The 25,930-nt window shown below is 37.5% G+C and overlaps 1 protein-coding gene and 2 long non-coding RNA genes across 3 annotated transcripts; 1 reads left to right on the top strand and 2 right to left on the bottom strand.

Moving 5' to 3' along the window:
• The first annotated feature begins 3,836 nt into the window (after window positions 1-3,836).
• Window positions 3,837-6,198, top strand: LOC143697002 (uncharacterized). The gene is made up of 4 exons (XR_013186118.1): window positions 3,837-3,926; window positions 5,657-5,727; window positions 5,898-5,941; window positions 6,019-6,198. It is a non-coding gene; the product is annotated as an uncharacterized LOC143697002 (long non-coding RNA).
• Window positions 6,199-12,614: 6,416 nt separating this feature from the next.
• On the bottom strand, window positions 12,615-15,279 carry LOC143697094 (uncharacterized). The gene is made up of 6 exons (XM_077194021.1): window positions 15,213-15,279; window positions 14,967-15,110; window positions 14,780-14,884; window positions 14,468-14,644; window positions 12,928-13,095; window positions 12,615-12,847 (listed from the first exon to the last, which is right to left on the bottom strand). The coding sequence occupies exons 1-6, from the start codon at window positions 15,277-15,279 to the stop codon at window positions 12,615-12,617; spliced, it is 894 nt and encodes a 297-aa protein (XP_077050136.1).
• Window positions 15,280-15,635: 356 nt separating this feature from the next.
• Window positions 15,636-17,009, bottom strand: LOC143697111 (uncharacterized). Its single transcript, XR_013186178.1, has 3 exons — window positions 16,891-17,009; window positions 15,846-16,202; window positions 15,636-15,754 (listed from the first exon to the last, which is right to left on the bottom strand). It is a non-coding gene; the product is annotated as an uncharacterized LOC143697111 (long non-coding RNA).
• Window positions 17,010-25,930: the final 8,921 nt, after the last annotated feature.

Here is a 25,930-nt window from a genome sequence, read left to right on the forward strand (position 1 = left end):
CGACGAGGATTTCATTTTACCCTCCTCTTCTCAAAATGGAAGCTGCACTGCCGTCATTCCCTGCTTTTGATATCACTGACGATCAAAACTCCTCCATCCGCTGGAAGAAATGGTTACAGCGCTTTGAAAACTTCATAGTTGCTTTGGATATAAAAGATGATACAAGGAAACGTGCAATGCTTTTGCATTATGCTGGGGATAGTGTACAGGACATTTTTGACACACTTTCTGACACCGGAGAAGCAAAGGACTACAAATGCGCAAAAGACAAGCTAAGTGAGTACTTTTCCCCTAAAATCAACATCGCCTATGAGACTTACAAATTCAGACAAGCTAAACAACTAGCAGGGGAAACACTTGACTCATATCATGTAAGGCTACGGCACTTAGCAGCAACATGTGATTTTTTGGATGTTGAAAGAGAGATTAAAACTATGATCATTCAAACGTGCACGTGCAATAAATTGCGGCGTCAAGCACTACAGAAACCAGAGATGACATTGACGGGACTCCTGTCACTCGGCAGAACCATAGCACTTGCTGAGATTCAAGCATCAGGGATGGAACAAATACAACAAGGTGAAGCACAAGAAAATCCACGGGAAAACGTTATGGCTGTTGAAATGGGAAGAGGGGCGGGAAAGAAAAGATGCTACAACTGCTCCGGTACATTTCCACACCTTGAGGGAATGGTATGCCCAGCACGGGGGAAAAGATGCAACGCTTGTGGAAAACAAGGACATTTTGCCAAATGTTGTCGCTCTAAATGGCCACAAAACCGCATCAGAGGCAGACATGAAGTGCACTGTGTACAGACCAGTGGAAGCAGCAGCACTACATCCCAAGCAGTAGGTACCGCAGACGCAGAGTCCTCGGAGGAATATGTATACACAGTTACCCGACCAAAAACGAATCTCCCACATGCAAAGATAAAGGTTAGTGAATGTAAGATACAAGTGATGCTTGATTCTGGGGCAACTGTAAATATCATTGATGAAGCAACTTATCAGAGACTGAGACACAAGCCCTCACTCACTAAATGCACAGTTCCCATCTTTCCGCATGGTTCAAGCACCCCACTGCCTACCCTGGGAAAATTCACCTCACTGGTGGAATCCAAATCACGATTCACAAACGCAACTTTCCAAGTACTTCAAGGCAGTAACGGCAGTTTACTTGGCTATGACACTGCCAGTCAATTGGGACTAATCAAAGTTGCTAACACCCTCCACACAGCTCCAGAGCAGCCAGTGCAGTCACTACAGCCTATGACAACCTCAAACCAGACGGAGATGAATGCAATAGGTGATCTCCTCACTGAGTATGGTGATCTCTTTTGTGGGATGGGAAAATTAAAAGACTTTCAAGTCAAGCTGTGCATAAAGAAAGACGTTCCTCCAGTCACGCAACCTCACAGAAGAGTACCGTTCCATATCAGGAAGCGAATAGAAGCTGAATTACAACGTTTAGAGGGACTTGACATCATCGAAAAAGTGAATGGGCCCACTCCATGGGTTTCTCCAATTGTTCCTCTTCCAAAGCCAAAAGACCCAGAAGCGGTGCGCATTTGTGTGGACATGAGGACACCAAATCAAGCCATCGAACGAGAAAGACATCTCACACCTACAGTAGATGACGTAATACAATCGCTCAATGGAGCCAGGTTCTTTTCAAAACTGGATTTAAACTGTGCAAAATACAGTTTTCCAAAATTAATTTAGGAACTAGTTTAATTCCTAAACTAGACAAAATATTCTCGACACTGGGTATTCCGCTGGAGGTCAAAACAGATAATGGTCCACCCTTCCAAAGCTCAGAATTTGCAGATTTCGCAACATATCTAGGCTTCAGACATAGGAAGATAACTCCACTCTGGCCTCAGGCTAATGCAGAGGCTGAACGTTTTATGCGTACTCTTGAAAAGGCTATACGTGTATATATTTTATATATATATTTTTATATATATATATATAAAAATTTATATATATATATTTTTTTATATATATATTTTATATATATATATATATTATATATTTTAGCCTTGAAAAGGCTAAAATTACGTATACCCTTGAAAAGGCTATACGTAATTTTAATCAAATTAAACATAGTTCCTAGTTCCTAAAATTTTTCAGCACGACCTGGCACCTCACCTCTTCTCGTTGTGCAGCGTTTTTTTGCCACACTTTTTCCTTCCCACAGACTTCCCACTCAGGTGCCTTGATACAGCACTCTGGGAACAGCCTATTTGTTCAGAAATTTCTTTCTGTGTCTTACCCTCTTGCTTGAGGGTGTCAATGATGGCCTTCTGGACAGCAGTCAGTTCGGCAGTCTTACCCATGATTGCGGTTTTGAGTAATGAAACAGCCTGGGAGTTTTTAAAAGCCTCAGGAATCTTTTGCAGGTGTTTAGAGTTAATTAGTTGATTCAGATGATTAGGTTAATAGCTCGTTTGGAGACCATTTTCATGATATGCTAATTTTTTGAGATAGGAATTTTGGGTTTTCATGAACTGTATGCCAAAATCAACAGTATTAAAACAATAAAAGACCTGAAATATTTCAGTTGGTGTGCAATGAATCTAAAATATATGAAAGTTAAATTTTTATCATTACATTATGGAAAATAATGAACTTTATCACAATATGCTAATTTTTTGAGAAGGACCTGTATATATAAAACTGAATAATTAAATAGTAAAAATCTGTTAATTTAAAAAAAATCATATATATATATTTTTTTTTTCTTACTTGTAGTCACTCATAATGGTTGTAATAAAATGTTCATACTGTAATCATTTTCTCAAAACGTAATGAAATCCTGAGCTCGTAATGTAATAACAATTTTTACAGTTTGAGAAATGTACCAAAGCATATCATATTTTCATTACTGTAATAGCTTTTAAAACATAATATTAGTATTCCCTTACAGTACATTTTAAAAATCTAAATCCAGTCTTAAACTACCTGCAAAATGCAACACTTTTTATAACCACTGTACATGATTTTAAATTGTACTGTATTTTTCAACATACCCTCTGATGTACATTCAGGCTTTGTTTTGCTGTAACTTGTATTAAAGTGAATAAATGCTTGCTTAAATTGTGCTCTGTGTTACATGATGTACACACACACACAATCAAAAAAACACACACACACACACACACACACACACACACACACACACACACACACACACACACACACACACACACACACACACACACACACACACACACACACACACACACACACACAAAAAAAAAACAAGGAATACAAATGTTTTTTGTTAAATAAACATATGTAATAACAATTGCATGAATATTTCAATGTTGCATTTTGCAGGCAGTTTAAGACTGGATTTAGATTTTTTAAATGTACTGTAAGGTGATACTAATATTTTTATGTTTTAAAAGTTATTACAGTAATGAAAATATTATTTGTTTTGGTAAGTTTATAATTTAATATATTTCTCAAAATGTAAAAATAGTTATTATGAGCTCAAGATTTTATTACATTTTGAGAAAATTATTACATCATGAACATTTTATTTCAATATGTAATATTTATTTCATTATGTGCAGTTTTTACATTTTCTGCAGTTATTACATTATGAGTTGCTACATTTCTCAATTAAACATTTAGACACCTTTCTTTTTTACTTTGATAATCCAGTTGATTTGCTACAGAATTGTCTGATAAGTCCCTGCTTACCATTATGAATACATAGATATTTATTGACTGTCTGTGCATTTGTTTTACAGGTCAAGAAATTGGATATACTTGGCTATGAGCCAATTCTCTTAATTTCTAAAGAGAATAAAAATGGGTTTGTGGCTGAAGTCATCACTTCAATGGGTCCATTTGCAGTTGGACCAAATCAAACCATCTTTGAAAGGATGACTAGCCTTTATGAATGTTTTATTAAAAGTAAGTTTTTCGTTCATATGATCTAAACATGCAAAATTCAAAGAAATGTTTTTTAATTTTCTTTCAAAAAAAATCTCATAGATTACCAGAGGATTCAAACCCACACCAGTACTGCTGAAACTGTCTGCCAGCACCAGACTTCCTCCCTTCCTCCTCCATCTTCTTCCTCCAGCCTTCCTCATCCTCCTCCTCCATCTTCTTCCTCAAGCCTTCCTCATCCTCCTCCTCCATCTTCTTCCTCCAGCCTTCCTCATCCTCCTCCTCCATCTTCTTCCTCCAGCCTTCCTCCTCCTCCTCCTCCATCTTCTTCCTCCAGCCTTCCTCATCCTCCTCCTCCATCTTCTTCCACCAGCCTTCCTCATCCTCCTCTATCTTCTTCCACCTCCCTTCCTCCTTCTTTCTCCTCTTTCTACACCCTTCCTCCTTCTCCTCCATCTTCTTCCTCCAGCCTTCCTCCTCCTCCATCTTCTTCCTCCAGCCTTCCTCCTCCATCTTCTTTCTACACCTTTCCTCCTCCATCTTCTTCCTCCAGCCTTCCTCCTTCCTCCTCTTTATACACCCTTCTTCCTCCTCTTCCATCTTCTTCCTCCAGCCTTCCTCCATCTTCTTCCTCCAGCCTTCCTCATCCTCCTCCTCCATCTTCTTCCTCCAGCCTTCCTCCTCCTTCCTCCTCTTTTGACACCCTTCCTCCTCCTCCATCTTCCTCCTCCAGCATTCCTCCTTCCTCCTCTTTCTACACCCTTCTTCCTCCTCTTCCATCTTCTTCCTCTAACCTTCCTCCTCCGTCCTCCTCTTTCTACACCCTTCCTCCTCCTCCTCCATCTACTTCCTCCAACCTTCCTCATCCTACCTCCTCTTACATCACCCTTCTTCCTCCTACCTCTTCTTTCCCCACTCCTCCTCCTACACCATTTTCCCCCACCCTCTCACTGCATCTCTCACTGCAACTCTCACTGCACCTGCACCTCTCACTGCATCTCTCACTGCACCTGCACCTCTCACTGCATCTCTCACTGCACCTCTCACTGCACCTCTGCACCTCTCACTGCATCTCTCACTGCACCTCTCACTGCACCTCTCACTGCATCTCTCACTGCACCTGCACCTCTCACTGCATCTCTCACTGCACCTCTCACTGCATCTCTCACTGCACCTCTCACTGCATCTCTCACTGCACCTCTCACTGCATCTCTCACTACACCTCTCACTGCACCTCTCACTGCACCTCTCACTGCACCTCTCACTGCATCTCTCACTGCACCTCTGCACCTCTCACTGCACCTCTCACTGCATCTCTCACTGCACCTCTCACTGCACCTCTGCACCTCTCACTGCACCTCTCACTGCACCTCTCACTGCATCTCTCACTGCACCTCTGCACCTCTCACTGCACCTCTGCACCTCTCACTGCACCTCTGCACCTCTCACTGCACCTCTGCACCTCTCACTGCACCTCTCACTGCACCTCTCACTGCATCTCTCACTGCACCACTATTAACAAACCACACAACCAATTCAACGCAAACTGTGCTTCAGATGGTCTAATTTCAGTCCATTTTTAGAGTTTCAGGTGACCAGCCCATTGCAAGGACACCCAGTTCAGCTGGAACTTTAAACAGATATATTTATGCATTGTATTTATTAAGAATTGCTTACTGAACTGTTGATATATCATGAGTGTAAACATTTCATAATGATATATTATATCCTTTAATATTTTTCTGTTGTAGAATGCCAAGTACATCCCACATTAAAAACATTTCCATATGACAAGATCATAAGGAGGAGGATGTCAAAGGAAGTAAGAATGAACTCATATTTTGTAAATGTTTGTCAGAAGTGTGTGTGTGTGTGTGTGTGTGTGTGTGTGTGTGTGTGTGTGTGTGTGTGTGTGTGTGTGTGTGTGTGTGTGTGTGTGTGTGTGTGTGTGTGTGTGTGTGTGTGTGTTAATGTTGCTTATGTTTCTTAAAGGGTGTCGGAGAGGTCAAAGTGAGATGGAAGCCTTGTTCAGGATGGTATGTATCACATAAAGCATGTATAAGAGTGCACTACGATAATTGTATATGATCAGTTTTTTTTTACTGTTTTGCAGTGGGATGAAATGGACGGACACCTGGGAGCCCTACAATCTTTTCTTCCCAGAATAAAGTTTAGTGTAAAGTTTTTGTACCTGTTCTTGGTTAAGTTACTGTGTTTGTTTGTTGTTCTTGTTTTCTTTTCTACTTTTATTGCATGTAACTGTTTCTTTACTGTTTTCTAATAAATCTAACAATCGATTGATTGCTTTTCACTTTAAAAATCACTTTTATGGTAATTAATGTTAAATAAATTATCAAACATTGGTACTGTGAGTGTCTTTTTTCCCCCTGGAATTCCATTTTGGAGTAATATTTTTACCTGGGTGTTACAAAGGCTGTACATTATTAAAACTTTACACGATCATCTGGTAAATGTTATTGAATTGATACGTGTTCTTTATTGTAACTTGAATAAGTGAATTTACATATTCTTGTTTTATGTATTTAACATTTTGCCAGCAGTATTTAATAAATTAACGATATATTCGAGACCTTTGTTAACATTGTTTTTACAATACACAATAATATCCTTTAATGTGTGATTCCGAGGAGTCTAACGTAAAAACCTCAGATTGGCCATTGCGGTGATGGGCACAACATATATGGATGTGATTGGCTACAATGCTCAATGCTGTAAAAACAAAACAAAAAAACACACACATAGTAAGGTAAGGTGCGGGAGTCAATGCCAGTATCTTAGGAAACAACCCAAACGGATGGCCATTCCATTGCATGGCAACACAGACAGACAAATAAACATTAACATTCTCATCTACATGGACAATTAAGTGTCTCCAGTGTCAAATATACTACCTAAATGTATTTTCCGCGGTGTTATCGCAAATTTACATTCCAGCAGCTTTATCTTGTTCTGATTTCAACCTTGCCACCTCTTACTCAATGGATCATTTCTTTTTAAATCTGGGTTTTCACTGCATTTGGACCTGTTGAGGTCTTAAAGCCATAGGCTAGTATGGCTTTCAAAACGATTCCTGTTTTGCTGTTATTATTACGTCAATAATACGTTAAGTTAACAATGGGGTGTTGCAATGTTGAGATAAATTACTCATTTACAGAGATCCTAACCCTAAGCATGACTATACACTTCAATGAACTACAAATAGCAGCACCATGTTTTCCTGCTGCATCAATTGAATGACTGAGGTGTATGGGTAATGTAGTTTAAAACGTTTATTAACTAAATGAAATAAATAGTATGTTTAATGAACAAAGGCATGCCTAAATGTGTTCATTGTGCAAACCTCAATGACATATTTTAGCCCAAAATTTGTTATTTTATAATAATAATAATAATACTTTTTATTTATAACGCACTTTACATCAATTCAATGACCTGGTGGAGCAGTGCCATGGAGGCACTGATGGGACAGAAGGGAAACTTTGAATTCAATCCTGTACTGGACAGGAAGCCAATGGAGCAATTTAAGGATGGGTGTAATATGGTGGTACTTCCGCACGCCCATCAGGATCCTAGCCGCACAGTTCTGGATGTACTGGAGCTGCTTGATGTTCTTGCTTGGGATCCCGATATGGAGTGCATTGCAATAGTCCAGCCTGGAGGAAACAAAGGCATGGACAAGTTTTTCGGCATCGGGGAAAGTGAGCATTGGACAGAGTTTTGCAATGTTCCTGAGATGAAAGAAAGAGGTTTTACAAAGATGTTTAATATGGGCCTCAAAGGTCAAGTGAGGGTCCATTCTAACACCAAGGTTTGTGACTGAGGGTGAGAGTTGGATATCATGACCAGAGAAGGTGATGCAGGTGATGGTGGATGACCGGGTCTGGTGCGGAGTGCCAACAAGAATGGCTTCCGTTTTTAAGCTGTTGAGTTGCAGAAAGTTAGCCGCCATCCACGTCTTTACCTCCTCCAGGCAGGTTGAATCCAGGCAGGGGCTACATACTCAGTTCTGTCCGTGAGATATGATGTAAACCAGGCCAGCGCAATATCAGAGAGTCCAATGGAGGAGTGGAGGCGGTGTAAAATAATATGGTGGTCCACGGTGTCAAATCTTGCGGTGAGATCGAGAAGGATGAGGAGTGATGGAGAGCCAGCAACAGCCGTCATCAGCAGGTCATTAGTGACCCTGACCAAGGCAGTTTCCGTACTGTGGCCAGAGCGAAAACCAGACTGGAACTTTTCATAAAGACTGTTTGTTGCGAGATGATTGTGGAGCTGAGCAGAAACTACCTTTTCCAGCACCTTTGACAAGAAAGGGAGGTTGGAGATGGGGCGGTAGTTGGCAGGTACTTCGGGGTTAAGGCAGGGCTTTTTGAGTATTGGCTTAATGACCACAGTTTTCAGAGACTTAGGGACTTGGCCAGATCGGAGAGACTGATTAATGATGTTGGTGATCATGGAACTTATTGCAGAGGAATGACTTTTTATCAGGGCTGAGGGAAAAGGGTCCAGATCACAGGTGGAGGGCTTCATCTTAGAAGGTCTTCGATGTCATGCTGAGTGATATCCGTAAAACAGCAGAGGAGCTCTGTGATTTTACTGTGAGCCCTTTTTTAAACGCCTTTATACCACCTTTCCATGTCTGAAAACTTTGTCCAGCATTATTAGGTAAGCATAGCATAAATAGTTAGACTTACATTCATTTGAAATATGCCCTTTTTTGCTCTTTCGGAGAGCGCTATGGGCCCTTGGGGTGTAAGGACAGTAAAACATGCGCATTAACATACACATATATTACCTTACATACATACATGCATAAATGCAGTCTTAATCATGGACAACGAACTGAGTTGAATCACATTTATATTTGAATACTGTATTTTCTCTTTCCACCCTTTTCTATACTTACATCATGCTTATATTAGTTGTTGATGGGTATAATGGGACTATCTGATAAAATACAGAAATATTTGACAGAAATGTTGTAAAAAAAAAAAAATATATATATATATATATATATATATATATATATATATATATATATTACTAGGCTACAGCCAACAAATTATTATCCAATTCATAGTTATAGCAGAAGGGCCTATGGAATGAGCTTCTCCATTTATTTCTCGAGCAATGACTTTGGCCTGTGGAACAAGAACAAGAATACAATGTCCTCTTTAATTGTTGGGCATCAGTACTTTGCATAATCTTGCTTATAATTGAGTAAAGGGTCTATGTTGAATTGAAGTTGTGCCTTGATTGTCTTTTTAGCAATATAGCACTTGAGCCTCTTGTAATGCACTGCTCATCCTTCCATCCATGTCACTGAACTTTGGCATATTTAATTAACACGTTACTAAGTATGCCAGCCGCAGCTGGAACCAGCTTCCAGAAGAGATCAGATGTGCTCCTACAGTAGTCACATTCAAATCTGTTTTACTTTGCATTTTCTGAATGAGCACTGTGCCACTGTTCGTCCGACTGTTTGCACTGTATTTTATTTTATGTTTTAATTATTCTGATTTCATTTGATTATTTCTGTATTTTATCTTTTATTCTAAACTGTTTTAATTATTCTGATTTCTTTTGATTATTTTAATTTCTTCTATGTAAAGCACTTTGGATTACCATTGTGTATGAAATGTGCTATATAAATAAACTTGCCTTGCCTAAGTATGTGCAATGATAATATTTTGGTGTTTTGTCCCAAATGTCATTGATGGGACTAAAAAAAAGATTGTCTCAGTAAGAGTCATGGAAATTGTATGTAGTTTTTTAAATAAATCAATAATTGAAAAAAAGAGCTCAATCAATCAATCCACATTTATTTGTATAACACATTTAAAAACACCACATGTTGGCCAAAGTGCTTTACATACCAGAACACATTCATTCTATCTAGGATTATAAAACTATGTGTGAATATACCAGTTTGTTTTGAGTATTGTATACATTTTTGGAGTACATTTTATTTCATTTGGACAAGTACAATATGTAACCGTTTCCCAAAGCCAAGGGTTGATAACCACACTCCGGAGGAGCCGACACCAAGGCACCAATCAGGCAAGACAGCAAGCAATGTAAAAAAACTCTTCTTTTTATTTATTAATTAATAACACTTAAAACAGCAACGGAATGACTTTGGGTTCCTTTTCTTCACTCCCGGATGTCCCAGCTCGTAGAATAGCTGCAGATCGAGCGCAACAGTCAGCAGCTTCTCCTTCAGAAGGATGATTCGCAGGATCTCTCCGTTCACAGAACGACAGCAGATTGAACACAGCAGATCGAACACAGCAGTCAGCAGATTCACTTCAGAAGGATGATTCACAGGATCTCTCCGTTCACAGAACGACAGCAGATAGAACACGGCAGTCAGCAGACTCACTTCAGAAGGATGATTCACAGGATCTCTCCGTTCTCAGAATGACAGCAGATTGAACACAGCAGTCAGCAGACTCACTTCAGAATGATGATTCACAGTATCTCTCAGTTCACAGAACGACAGCAGATTGAACACAGCAGATCGAACACAGCAGTCAGCAGATTCACTTCAGAAGGATGATTCACAGTATCTCTCAGTTCACAGAATGACAGCAGATTGAACACAGTAGTCAGCAGACTCACTTCAGAATGATGATTTACAGTATCTCTCAGTTCACAGAACGACAGCAGATTGAACACAGCAGTCAGCAGACTCACTTCGGAAGGATGATCCACAGGATCTCTCCGTTCTCAGAATGACAGCAGATTGAACACAGTAGTCAGCAGACTCACTTCAGAATGATGATTCACAGTATCTCTCAGTTCACAGAACGAAAGCAGATTGAACACAGCAGATCGAACACAGCAGTCAGCAGATTCACTTCAGAAGGATGATTCACAGGATCTCTCCGTTCACAGAACGACAGCAGATAGAACACGGCAGTCAGCAGACTCACTTCAGAAGGATGATTCACAGGGTCTCTCCGTTCACAGAACGACAGCAGATAGAACACAGTAGTCAGCAGACTCACTTCAGAATGATGATTTACAGTATCTCTCAGTTCACAGAACGACAGCAGATTGAACACAGCAGATCGAACACAGCAATCAGCAGACTCACTTAGAAGGATGATTCACGGGATCTCTCAGTTCACAGAACGTCAACAGATGGAACACAGTAGTCAGCAGACTCACTTCAGAAGGATGATTCCGGAACCTGGACACAACTTCACAGACACTCCACAGATGGCTTTTCGCATGAGGGTATCAGGTTTCAAGAAAGATCCAATAAAGCCCAGTTCTTCTTTGGATCTCTGAGACTCACAATGAGAGAAACACCACACACTGCCAGCACAAGTCAGTATTCAAAAATGTTCTTGGTAGGTATTCATAACATCACCCTTTCGTACGTTGATGAAAAGTGCACTTAACTTCTCTCCTTGATAACAGCATAGATCCTCAGTGCGGCCCTTAATCACTCTGTCCTCTCAGTCCCATGTGTCAATCACTCACCCGTCTTCAATGCACAAACATCCCCACACTTTATATTCGCTGCGGTTGCTGCTTTCTGTTGTCTGCTGACAAGAACGCCAAGGGGAACCCAACGTGAAAACTAAGCACCAAGAACCACACCCCATGTCTTCAAACTTCTCCTTATATATCCCTCTTCCCGCATGTGCTCACTGATAACGGCCTGATTGGTGTCCGCAGCTGGCGCTCGTCAATGCCGGCGGCCATGACATGTCACCGGAACCGGCCTGGTGTTACACCGGAAGTCGCTCCCCCATGCAACAAATCCCGGTTCTAAAGTTCCTATTTCTCACCCGGTTACACAATATGTGCCTTGAGTAACTGTAAAGTGTCAAAATATGCACACTGAATGTAAACTGCATAACTGAATCTTTTATGTGTAGACAGCTCAATTGATCTTAATCATCAATATAGTTTTGTTAGATGTGAAATTAGCCATGTGGAATTTATAAGGTTATTGTTCACACAAAGACACACTTGCATCAAGCAGTTACAGAACAGTTGACACAATGAACACCAACAGACAACAAACAAGCCTTCTGATCTAATAGCTCTATTTGACATTTAAAGGCAAAGTCTGATTCACATTCCCAATCATGTAGAATTATCTTTGTATTTAGCATTTTGCGCTAACAGAATTGTGTAATTTATTCTAAAGCTGGGTGCACACTGTACGATTTATAATAGTCCCCTGAGTTTTACATCATTAATCAATGACGTTCGGTGACAGCGATCTGCATTACAGCAGGATTGAGATGGTGGCTACAAATCAGCATTTATCACAGGTTCGCGTTTAAAGTCTGTTTAGAGAGAACGGTGTCATCTTAGCGGCCCCTAATTTAATAACAAATGATCATTTAAAAGTGAATCAATCAAAACTAACTTTAGCTGGATAATAACATTATTCAAGGACCGCTATAAAACCAAACCAATCTCTTTTACCTTAAATTATATTAAGTTTATCTCTGTAAAGCTGCTTTGAAACAATCTAAATTGTTAAAAGCACTATATAAATGAGGATGACTTGACTTGACAAATAAATCTGTAATGTTAATTTTGGTAATGACTTGTATTGAAGTGGTCGTGGTCGGTCGTAGGAGAAGTAAAATCTTCAGAGGAATCTTCAAGGTTTTGCAAATTCTGTCTCAGACAGAAAAATCGTGACCAAAATGTGCCTTATTAAGGAAAATAATGTTCATCATCTGAGCTGTTGTCACTTTCTGAGAGCCCTTCCTCTTGCAAGTCTTCTTCCTGTTCAAGCTTCTCTTCTTCAGACACCAAATCTTGTTGGCTGAAAATTTTCACATAGCCTGCCTTTACCAACTGCATTAAATGCCTAAGTTCATAATGTTTCTTTCGAACGATGCACAGGAGACCTTTGCATGCAGTGTCAGACAGTGTTGGAAAAAGAGCTGAAAAACAAAAGTATACATTAAGAAAAAATACAGTGCAATATATACAAGCGCAAATAAATGAATGTTTAAAGACATACATTTTGAACTTATCTCATTAATCAGTGCTTCGAATTTGGACATCTTGTGTGTCAGGACCATCCAGTGCTGTTTCATCTCCTTACAAATTAGACTTCTCTCTTCCTGATGGCGTCTGACTGCCAACACCTTGTCAAACACCTTCCTCTTGGTGAGAAATGGAGCCAATTCTGAAATAAGGTTAACAAAAGAGTCACTATATACAGTACCTGCTCATAAAAACAGTGACAGAGTTGTTTTACAGAATAGGGCTATTAAATTTTTTTCCTGGTCAAGGTCTTCAGGATTGCTTGATTATTACAGGCAGATGTGTTTGATTAGGGTTGCAGTGATTAAAGTGAAAAAAATTCTTCTGACTGAAATTTTTTTCTGGCCAAGTCATATTCCTTTAACTTTATTTAAATAGTCGGGACCAATAACGTTTTAAGGGGAGATGTTTTAAACCGCTTTAATATTGCCAGTTTGCGTATTTTAAAAGCTATTTTAATCTATGAAAAAAATTTAATTAGCTTGACAAATAATCAACCATCTACATAACTTTTCAGTACATGTTTTTATTTATCTTATAAGACCAAACAATGCTAAACTAAATTAATATATAGTTTGCTCCATGGCAAATCGTTTTGGCTGAGGGCAAAGTGAAGTTTCAGAACTTTATATATTTAGGCTATTTAACTTTAACTTTGTAGCCTATTAGAGAGCTGACTTATGTTTGACTGAATTGTTTGATTTATTTCTCATTGTATAGCTTCTTATAGCCTACCTATTAGGCTACTTATACTTTTATACTGGATATTATTGATCATTAAAACTGACATTTAACAAAAAGAGACAGGGTTGTGTAATGTTATATATTCTAAAATATATAAAATATTCTTTATATATATATATATATATATATATATTTATATATATATAATTACTATGCATTCTCTTTACTGTATGTGAACATGCATAATAAAATAAAACGATACAACCCTGTCTCTGTTTGTTAAATGTCAGTTTTTAATGATTAATAATATTATATAATAATAATATTTTTTATTAATAATAATATCCAAAAAGATTAATTGAGTGAACCTTATACTGTCTATGGAGTGAACACGGAGCAGTTTTTCCGTGAGCGGGAATTGAAAACCCGGACTGGACAATAAGCGAAGTGATTACAGAATACTTAGAGTGGAGAGAGGAACGTGCTTTCGCTCCAATCCAGGCTTTATCACATCCCCCTCAGCAGGGTGAATACACCTAATCTTTCCTTAATTTAACCTATTCAAACTAAAATTAAGACATTTATCACACTATTTGAGAAATGAAAGCCTATTTACGGCCTTAAAATTATGAAAAGTGAATTTAGGACATTAAGGAACATTAAGGACAGACGGGAACCCTGCAATTGAAGGAAATCCGTCATAGACTCGCTGCAATTAACGGAAATCCGTCGTAGCGACGGAGAACTCTAATCCCTGGGGTTGGAACTGAACTCTGCTGGTTGTGGCTCTCTGGGAACATAATTGAATTTCCCTGTTATATAGAACATACCAGTACTGCAAGGGATTTGCCATGGCCAAGCAACAGTCTCAGCTGTAAAGAAGTTTTCGACTGAGCCAAGCTGCTGGGATGGGTCTGCTATGCTGTTGTATTCTTCCACGGCAGCCGCTAGCTTCTTCTTCTCCTCACTCCTTCTGAGACGCAAAGAATGGCGCCGCTTGTTGCTATCTGAATAAAATAAAATAAAAATGTTAGGCATTATAGCACTTTTTTTAGCTACAAAAAATATGCACATGCAATGTGACATATAATAATATAATAGTTAAAAAATAACATGGTAAATTCCCAATGTTTGTGTTTCACCTGTTTGACTGTACAGACGCTGTGTACGCCTTTTAATGCTGACTGTTAGTCCCTCTATTTCTTCTTGCAACCTTCTCGCATCACCACTCCCGTGTTGGTCATTTTCTACACAAGAAAATACATAAAAACAGCTTTATGTATTACCTGCCAATAATAAGAATAATAACAAAGCAAATCAAAACTATACCTTCTGCCCATTGCTGTACATCTGAAACCCACTGATGAACATTATCATCATGAAGTGATAGCTCTGTCTTCAATGCCTCCAAGGTGTTTCTGCACTTGAAGAGCCTTCTGAGTCTACACAATACAAAGTCAACTTTAAAAAGTCCTGCATTTACAGGTGCAGTAAGCAATTTCTGAGAAACACTGGATATTTAAAATCAACTCAAACAAGCTCCTTCCTTCATTGCTCTTTTCCCAGTGATATTGCCTTCTTTTGTAATGTCTCCCTCCCTCTTTCTCTCATTCTCTTCTTCTCTCATTCTCTTCTCCCCCATCATGAGTGGACAAGGCCCCTACTACTGATTGAATTCGAGTGTTGTGGTGCTCGGTCTGATCCACTTTCAACAAAAAAAAATAGGTTTTTTTCTTCAGAAATTGCTTTCTTTTTACACCTTTAATTTAGATAGGAATAAATTAGTAAAACCTAAAAATCCGAACTGCAATATGTGACTGAGAAGAAAGTTATACCTTTATATATCTGTTAACTAGAGCTTGTCCCAAATTGAGGACCCCTCGCTTATTCCAGGACATGGCTTGCATTGTAATCATGTCTGTTCTCTCTATAACATAAATATAAGAATATTTTATGAGGTAACAAAAGTCATGAATTAATCATACCTAATTCAACAAACCTGATTTTGACATGTATTTGCTTGTAATAGCAATTCTAGATAGGAAGCTGTTCACCTGCTCCACTTCCTCACCAATAGTTGACCCAGCTCCTTCCTGGTAGGCCCCACTGTACTTGACCTAACAAGTTTTTAAATTTGACAAAATCAATCCACTCAAAATTCCTGCATTTCTTCTTCTTAATACATACTTAAAACAAATGGCAATATACCTCACATTTCCAAGAGTGTGCTTTGGCATGCATCACAGACAGAAAAGGATGCATGTCCAGTAAAGACTGCAGCTCGGGGCACTGTTCAGACACACGTTGGAGATATGGGAAGTATTTGCAGGCTACATCTGAACAGAAGAATTTGATGCTCCCTTGTGACATTTCTGCAAGTTTTTTCTGTAGAAAAAGGGGGTAAGCAAAAATTTCCCCTCGGAACATGTTTAAGGCCACAAGGAGAATGCCATGGCGACAGACAGCAATCTCTAATCCCTCCTCATCCAGTTTGCTGCTTGATTTCTTGGCCAATTCTTTTGCTGCTGTCCATTGTGATGCACCACACAATCCTCTTCCCGACACCTAGATCATATAAATTATAAACATTTAAAAAAAAGCTCAAAAGAGATGCTAAATAGACCACTCTAATTGTGACAGTCACAGGACATTACACCTGATCAACAAAAAAGATTCAATATTTACAGAACATTCACTTTAGCTTTTGTAAAATGAGTTTACAGATTTCTCAAAAATGATTAATGCTTCAAACAAACAAATCCTCAAACAAACAAATCCATCTCACCATGTTTTGTACATATTGACTGAGTTTAACCGTTATATTATGTTCTTTAAAAAACTACACAATCTCCAACTGCTTCAATCCAAGCTAATTTTAAAACAATGAACACAAATATCTGAAGTAGTCATAATGTAAAATGCACATAGCATGTTGTCAGATGGCAGCATGTTTTTTAATTCTTTTCTAAGCAATACATTTAGTTTAAGGAATGTGTAAAATTGTTTGAGAAAAGCTGTAAATTAAATTATCCAGTAATATCTGCCAAAATAAATCATAATACTTACATGATCATAGTTTTTGCGGACAAAGTCCACAAAGTCAGACACCTCCACATCACTCTGTATAAAAACATGGTCAAGTAATCCCCTTTTCTCTGTGCTATCAAGAAACACATTCAGAACGTATAAACACATCATTCAAAATTAAGAAAATCACTTTAATTAAAAAAAAAATTAAAAAAAATAAAAGTACCTTGCTGTGTTTTTAAACCGATAGTGTTTCCGATTTCCATCAACACATACAGCTAGCATGTCTGGAGTGCATGCTGGACAAGTGAAAAACTCCTCCTGGCACATCTTTTCCACTGCATATCTTGCTTCAACCCATTCATTAAAACTGCAGCTAAAGACATTGGCTGATATTTTGCCACTCTGCAAAATGAATCACATGTAATACTGGTGTTTTACTGGGTAGACCATGTTTGATTATATGTAGTATTGAAAGTACTCATATTCTTTTAAACGAATCTCCAAAGGGTTAAAAAGATAGTCATAAAGGGTAGTCTGTTTAACATCAGTTAAGGCTAGTGTAAAGATCATTGCCATACAAAGTCAGCATAGTCTACAGAGAAGCAATCATTTTCATATTGAGAAAGAAACCATTTTCTTGGTTATATAGCTGAATTGAGAATCATATTGTATAAAATTTTCACTGAATGAAAATGAAAAGGTTTCTACTACTTTAAAAGAAAATAGTTATTTAACTTGCCAGTGGTTAATAAAACTAATTTAAAAAACAAATAAAATACTTACTTGTAAGGAACTCAGATTTTTGGAAATATTAATAATCAATAATATCTTGTTATTATTAATTATAAATATTTGGGTCAGTTAATTGGATTAACTTGATGTGGCTGAATTAATATTACAATCAATTAATCAGTTCTTCCAACGAACTCTTTTGATTATTAATTTATTCTAATAAAGGGTATCTTCCATGGCCACAGAAGAATAATTATTTCTTCGCCTGTACAGTAATTTGAGCCAGTAGCAAAAACCGTGATCGTAAAGTGACTTGTATTGCAAACAAAACAGAACCAAATACATATTATGTACAAGTTTTATTAACTAAATATAGATATTTATATGAATATAAATAAACTAAACAACATACACACATGAATATATAAATAGGTTAGTGATAGGATGAAATTGGAAACCGGAAGAGGGTCTATGAGAAGAACCATCAGAATTTCATTTTCACATTTCATTGAATTGAATACTTGCATTTGTAATGGGAACAATTCTTGAAGTTGTTGAAAATTGAAGTCGTTGATGGTTCCGGCAGTGTCAAGTGGAAGTTGGTTGAGCGTTCTCTTTCTCCAGGAACGCATGGCTGGTTTGGGCAAGGCCTGGGACTCTGTTGAGGCCATGCCGAGCACCCAGGAGAAGTGAGGAAGTCGGAAGGATGGGTGATTTGAGTCGTTGTTGGTTGGAGTCTTTGTTCCAAAACTCTTGAGATTGTCCTTGGTTCTTTGTGAGAGAGTCATCTCTCTCCTGCCTGAGCCAATATATGGTTGGAATCGAGGCCTGCTGGGCCCTGGGGACCCCGTGGAGGGGGAGGGGGTTCCCCAGTAACACCAGAACAGTGTTGCGGCTGGATGAAAGAACTAAGAGAGGGCGGTCACATGTGGACTGTCTCTAATAAGGCCTGGAAAAGATCCTCCCCTAAGGGTTGAACTCGACCAATCAGAAAGGGGACATGTCTGAGAGGGAAAGTGGCTCTTAGTTGATTTACGGATCTTTGTCCCTAGCATGATTATACCTTCATTAATGCTCAAATAGCTATAACACATCCACACTGCATTCTAGAAGAAGGTGATGTACATCAAAGTGTGAGTCATTAAATGAGGATTAATTAGGTAGAAGGCATGATACAGGTGAGGTTATATTGATCGTTAGTTGGTTGTATACCAGGATACATACCATAATATATACCTAATAGTACACGAGACAGTAAACCATTTACACTGTTTCTTTCACAGTTTTATGCATGTTCATTTATAGATCAGTTAGTCTATGATTAATGCAGCAAAGTCTGTTTTAAAGAGGGTTTCTGTTTCATAGTCTCTCTCGAGTATGTGGCCACATTCCTCGGAGGTCGTAAAATCTCCTTTGTTTCTGCCCTTGTCTTTGTTCATTTGGGCAGTGTGAGGAGTTTCATAAACCTTTGTATATAATGAATAATTAGTATGTGTCTGATTGGTCCATACCCTACATACTCTACCAAAGAGAATTGTTTTCTCATCAAGCATTTTAACAAATGCTTGAAAAGACATCCCTGGTGATGCCATTTTCATCTCTTGAAATGAGACAAGCACATCTGTTGTGAACAGCAAACTTGCAGGAATGTTGCCAGGCCAGTAACCACTCCTCTGAAGTTCTGACAAAGACGTCTCTCGTGAATGTCCACACGAAGCACAGGACAAATGAGGCATGCTTAGGTTGTAACGGCCTAAAGGAGTAAAACAAGCTACATGAAATTATAAGACAATAAGGAAATGGTAATAAATATTAGAAAAAATATGATGCAAACATCTTCCTTTCCATTCATAGTGATGAGGGTCATGGGCCTGCCTGAAGAAACAAGGACTGTCCCATTACTGCAATCAAAAATATGGGCAGGTATTTCTACAGGCAGCAGTCGAACTGTGCAACAAAGAAGATATATTTAAAAACATGATATATTAAGAGCACAATAAAACAACAATAATACAACTAAGCATAACATTATCTTACCAAAATGTTTAACAGAAATGTGACCAGCTTCCTGGCAGAATCCTGTGGATGGAGGTAAAGGTTGTACAAAACCTGAGAAAAGAGAATCCCGATTATGGAGAACAAAGAAGCTACCATGTCTTTTCTCATCACAGCCTGCACAGAGGTAAGGGTAAGGGAGACAGTCCCTACAGCGCACAATAGATGCATTTGATCTGCACTGTTGGCAGGATGAGGAACTTGCATCCTCTCCTTTCAAAATGTTCTCCACAAGTGAAGATCTAGCTTCTTTCCATCTCTCCTCCCTCATTTCAGTTCTAATGGCCCAGTCATTGGATGCAGACCCGAGGTTGATGATCTTGAATTGGCATAACATTAGCATCACCTTCCTCAGTGTTCAACAGCCTCTTTAGCTCTTCAAGAATGGTATCTAAGTCAAATTAATAAATATATTTAAAAGATTTACATCTAAAAGTATATAACTGTGTATGCACTTAAAAGTCTAATGATGGATTTATTCACATCTATATAAAAAAGTATATTTAAATATCAAACACAAATCAATATGTTGCTTCAGTGTATACCAGTTGTCTCAGAGGCATTCGCAGGGCCACCATTCAAGTCATCTTCCATAACAAGTGGACCAGCTAAAAATTTGTGAGAAAGAAATAAACACACAAAGAGATACACATACTGTACACACAACATAATTTTCATGTAGCTAAACATTACCAGAAAGTTCATTGTGGTCTCTTCTTTTTTACATAATAATCTACAATTTTACATAATGTTCAATATTGCAGAGCAAACAATTAAGCATATATGGAGTATGGATTCACACACACATATATATATATATATATATATATATATATATATATATATATATATATATATATATATATATATATATATATATATATGTGTATATATATACAGAGCATATATGGAGTATGGATTCTGTATATATACTGTATATATACATATATACAGTGAGTACCTTATACTGTACTTACGTTCTACAGTTACCCTTCTGGCTCTTGGATATTTGTAAATTATTTCCCCTTGGCTGTCCCTCTTTCTCCATTGAACAGTAAGGGGTGAGGGTAGAGGCTGCACATTGCTTTTGCCCAGTCTTCCCTAAGAGCATAACAAATGACTAGCCAACAATTCAAGAAATATCCCTTAATGTCTTGTTAGGGTTATTTACTGCATACTATTGACCAATAAAGTAACAGTCATGGTGAAATTATTATTGATTGTGACTTAATATAAAATCAACAGGACAATTTTAAGAAAATGTACTAAACTCAATGCTTGTACGATAACTCTTGAGCTTGCTCTTACCTCTTGAGCTTGTAAGTTTTCAAGGAGCTCATCAGTGTTTCTCAGCTCTTCTAACTCAAAGTTCATCATGTGAATGTATATAGACACTCGACGGATAGAGAAATATTGTTACACAGATCAAAACAGAGATAGACAGATAGATAAGATGGATAGATGGATAGATGGATAGATAGATAGATAGACAGATAGATAGATAGATAGATAGATAGATAAGCTCTTAAAAGTGCTGTTGGGTTCGTTATATAGCCTATGGAAAAACAAAGAAAAATATTAAAAAAATAACATTATTTAATGTTCACATATCATTGACTGTAAATAGTACTGATATTTTAGGTTATCTAAATGAATAAAATGTTTTAATGACAAGTTATTATAGTTTTAACCTAATCTTATTTTCTGTTTAGTCGAAGAATTAACATTCTTATTCATAAGAGTTAACTTGTCTATTATGGCAGTCTGACACAAATCTCAGGTCATAAAGTATCTGATAAACCTCAAATTATAAAGTATTAGCTAACATGCTAACACTTGAAATTGATGTAGGCCTCATTGGTACCATAAGCACTAACGTTATATACATAGCACCATAGTATCAGGTATCATTAGCACCCGTCAATAGGTTTTGGATATTGCTTATATTATTAATAAATAAATAATAAATAATATATCTATCTATCTATCTATCTATCTATCTATCTATATATATATATATATATATATTTATATATATATATATATATATATACCCTGACATATAACAACCTTGATAGACGTGTGAACATAATGCACCAAAAAGTACAATGATTCCAGAATCTGACATTTTTTATCTAAATTATGTCATTCCTGTACCAGAACCTACCGTGCAAAGACGCAAAGACGAGGTGTAGCATTGGAAAGCGCGAGTGGCGACAGGATTTGCCGCGAGAAGATGCCAGAAAAAAAAGAAAAAAAAACTTTATTGGTGGCATTGCTTCGTTTAATTTATTTTTATTTTTTAAAATACAATATTTTAAATGTCTTAATAAACCAACAATTATAATTTTACTCCTTAAAAATACCCTGTTGATTTTGTGTAAGAGTTATGTTTTGATTGGCCAACATAAGAACACCAGTAAAAGGACGTAATATCGATAATACACGTGATAATATTCTACAGATAAGATTAATAGCGAGCTGATAATTAATTTATTAATGTCCCAGGCATCAAATGTAAAAATAGCCTAAAGACCAAATAGCAGTAAAAAAAAAAATACATTAAGCATTATAAATATAAATGTGAGTGTGTTTTATTATTTCATTTTTATTTATTTTTACAATAAGAAACAGGTCAGAAGTATACACAGTAGGCCTACACAATCATTTAATTATGCAATATAAAACGCAAATATATGTATACACATGTGTCATGGATTTTAACATGATTTTAACACTTTGGAGCTGCTGGAGCTTCCAGATAAAAGTCTTTACAGATAATATTTAAAAAAAAAAGAGGATTTATAGACAACAAAACATAAATGTATGTAGCTATAGAAACTTGGCTATAGAAAAATATCAATTTAATAGGCCTATTTATTTCTTACCCGAGCTTTAGAAAATTGCGATGACGTAGGGTCTACTATACCAGGCTAAATGTGTCTTTTGCGTGTTAATCTGACGCATAAGGCAAGCCGTTGAAATCAATGGAGTTCCTTGATCGTCAACTACGTGACGCCTAGGGGTACCTTCGACGTCTTCATTGTGACGCGGAAGGCACTTGACCATGCTTCAGTTTTTGACGCCCTGGGGGTGAGAATGGGTTGCAAGACGAGACGGAACGAAAATGATTATAAGTCTGACGTTCACAGTGCATGTCATTTCTACCTATTTTGCCAGAAATCTGTTTGTTTTGAGCAACAACAAAATAAATAAAAAATAAATAAAAAGTATCAGCAATGCTGCCGCTTCCCATCCATAGACTGTAAAAAATAATCCTTGTTTTGGGTACGCCCACCCAGTGTTGGGGGTAACTTATTACAAGTAACTTGAGTTACGTAATCAGATTACTTTTTCAAGTAACTAGTAAAGTAACGCATTACTTTTTCAATTTACAACAAAATATCTGAGTTACTTTTTCAAATAAGTAACGCTAGTTACTTTTTCACATTTACTGACTGACAGCTCTCCTGTCCCCATGTTGAGAGAAATAAAGTGAGGTGTTGTGTGCATTTGCATTGAACATGCATTTACTCATCTCACTTGCACAAAAACATTCAGTATTCCTCAAAATGAATAAAAACAGTCAAATGCAATCTCAGAATTGTGTGCAAAAGTTTTATAATTAACTGTTGAATTACACAAATATACTTTATGTATTTAATGTCACTTTATTAACCAATGTCTTTGCTGGTGACCTACAATGATCTAATTCAACCATACTAATAAGCAAAAATGACTTTAGATTAGGTTTAGAAATAAGAGTGTTGAACTTCCTTCTCCTGTATCCTATTGTTATTTAATCAAGAACAGCAGCAGCTGAAAGGTTTGTTTGAGCGGCGCCCTCTACTGTACAGTAGTAAATATGCATTTCCTTCAGCCTTAGGCTTATTCATTTAACTTTTGATGTGAAATGGCCTTAACAATTGGCAAAAATAGATTGTTTTAGCTGTTATTATAAAACAAACAAACAAGCCCATGCAGGTGAGAAAAAGTAACGCAAAAGTAATGTAACGCATTACTTTCCATAAAAAGTAACTAAGTAACGTACTTAGTTACTTTTTTGGGGAGTAACGCAATATTGTAATGCATTACTTTTAAAAGTAACTTTCCCCAACACTGCGCCCACCACCCGGCTACCGCCATGACGCGCACTAGATTCCACACAACAACACCACACCTGCGGCGGCTGCTGCTAGTCACTCACCACTCTTCGAAGGACCATGGCAGCGAAGCCAATAAACGGGCTTGGTGGTCGGAAACGCGGGATGATTTATGGACATACTTTTAGTTTCAGTATAATCCAGCGGTTCTCAAAGTGTGGGGCGCGCCCCACTGGTGTGACAGACGTGACAGGTCTCCTACAAACGGGAGGAAATTTTCCGTTTTATGCCTTTATATGTTTATTCGTTCGCGAGTCCGCATCGTCAACTTCATCTTTGCAGCGACACCGAAAACACCAGTTTATTAATAAACAATTAAATGTCTCCTTGCTATTTTTTACACATTCATAATCATTACTTTTGCCGGTTCTTTGTGGCAAGCTTTATGCGTGCGGTCGTGCGCTTGAGTGCGGCAATATAATGCTCATTATCCTGTATAGCCTATTTAAGTAATTAAATTAATATAAAGGGGCGATTTGTTCACTAATGGCTTAAATGAGCAACTACTAGTCGACTAGAAAAAAAAAAACTTTAGTCGGAGGCAGCCCTTATTCCACATATTCTCGAACCAGCAGCCATTCTGTGTTGAGCGCGCGACCCTGAGCGAAATGAGCGAGCGGAGGAATATTCAGAAATGCGCTCTCCGCTCACATACTCTGATCAGAACAAAGGAATATTAAAATAATTAATCATTCGTTTATATCTTATACACTATACACTACCCATCATTGTAATCCCATATCAAACACAGTATGTTATGTCTATTTTATCTCTTAAAAAAAATAAATCACGTTTTTAACTAAAGGCAGAGTGCATTCTTCTTCCCTTTGCCACATCATATCTCGGAGATGGGCTTTTCAGCTGTTGCTTCACTGGAAACAAAGTACAGATCCCAGCTGAACATTGAACATGACTTTTGAGCCACTAATGCAGGGATAAATAGACATGTCTTGCCAAATGGATTTATATTCTTTTCTTCTTTTTAAAATATTGCAAAGTGGCACTTTTATTTATTTTCTAATTTTGAACTTGTTACAAATTTTGACACAGCTGCACTTTTATTATTTCTATTTTTTTAAAGACTACTTTTTTTTTACTAGAATTGTCTAAAACCTTTTCGCGTTTTCGTCGACTAAAACTTGACTAAAACTATTAAGTTTATAAGTGACTAAAATTAAAAAGCATTTGTCCAAAAGACCAAGACTAAGACTAAAACTAAAAGGGCTGCCAAAAACAACACTGTTCTGGAGTCAGACCTTAGTTTCAGTAGTCATGTCAAAGTAATAACTAAATCAGCATACTATCACCTGAAAAATATTGCAAGAATTAGATGCTTTGTTTCCAAGTCAAGCCTGAGAAACGTGTGCATGCTTTCATCACCAGCAGGGTGGATTATTATAATGGACTTCTCACTGGCCTTCCCAAAAAGACCATAAGACAGTTGCAGCTCATACAGAACGCTGCTGCTAGGATTCTGAGCAGAACCAGAAATTATGAACACATCACACCAGTCCTCAGGTCTTTGCACTGGCTGCCAGTTACATATAGGATTGATTTGAAAGTATTATTACTGCTATGTAAATCACTAAATGGCCTAGGACCTCAATACATTGCAGACATGCTCGCTGAATATATAAACCCAACAGATCACTCAGATCATAAGGATCACATCAGCTTGAAATACCAAGGGTTCACTCTAAGCATGGTGAGTCTGCTTTTAGCTATTATGCCAACAGTAGCTGGAACCAGCTTCCAGGAGAGATCAGATGTGCTCCTACAGTAGTCACATTCAAATCCAGACTCAAAACCCATCTGTTTAGCTGTGCATTTACTGAATGAGCACTGTGCCACTGTTCGTTCAACTGTTTGTACTGTATTTTATTTATTTATTTATTATTCAAAACTGTTTTAATTACTCTGATTTCTTTTGATTATTTTAATGTCTTATATGTAAAGTCAAGTCAAGTCAAGTCATCCTCATTTATATAGCGCTTTTAACAATGTAGATTGTTTCAAAGCAAATTTACAGAGATAAACATATAATTTAAGGAACAGAGATTGGTTTGGTTTTATAGTGGCTCTTGAAAAATGTTTTTTCCAGCTAAAGTTAGTTTTGATTGATTCACTTCCGTCTAAATGATCATTTGTTATTAAATTAGGGGCTGCTAAGACGACACCGTTATCTCTAAACACACTTTAAACGTGAACCTGTGATAGATGCTGATGGCGTTCACATGCGCATTAAGAATTGATTCTATAGTTATGTGCGTTTGAATATATGTGCGCAGGTTTGTAATTCCTTACAAACCATGC

This window comes from Siphateles boraxobius, unplaced genomic scaffold (assembly GCF_051911475.1).
Source record: "Siphateles boraxobius isolate OS27281-9 unplaced genomic scaffold, OSU_SipBor_1 31, whole genome shotgun sequence".
Lineage (NCBI taxonomy): Eukaryota > Metazoa > Chordata > Actinopteri > Cypriniformes > Leuciscidae > Siphateles > Siphateles boraxobius.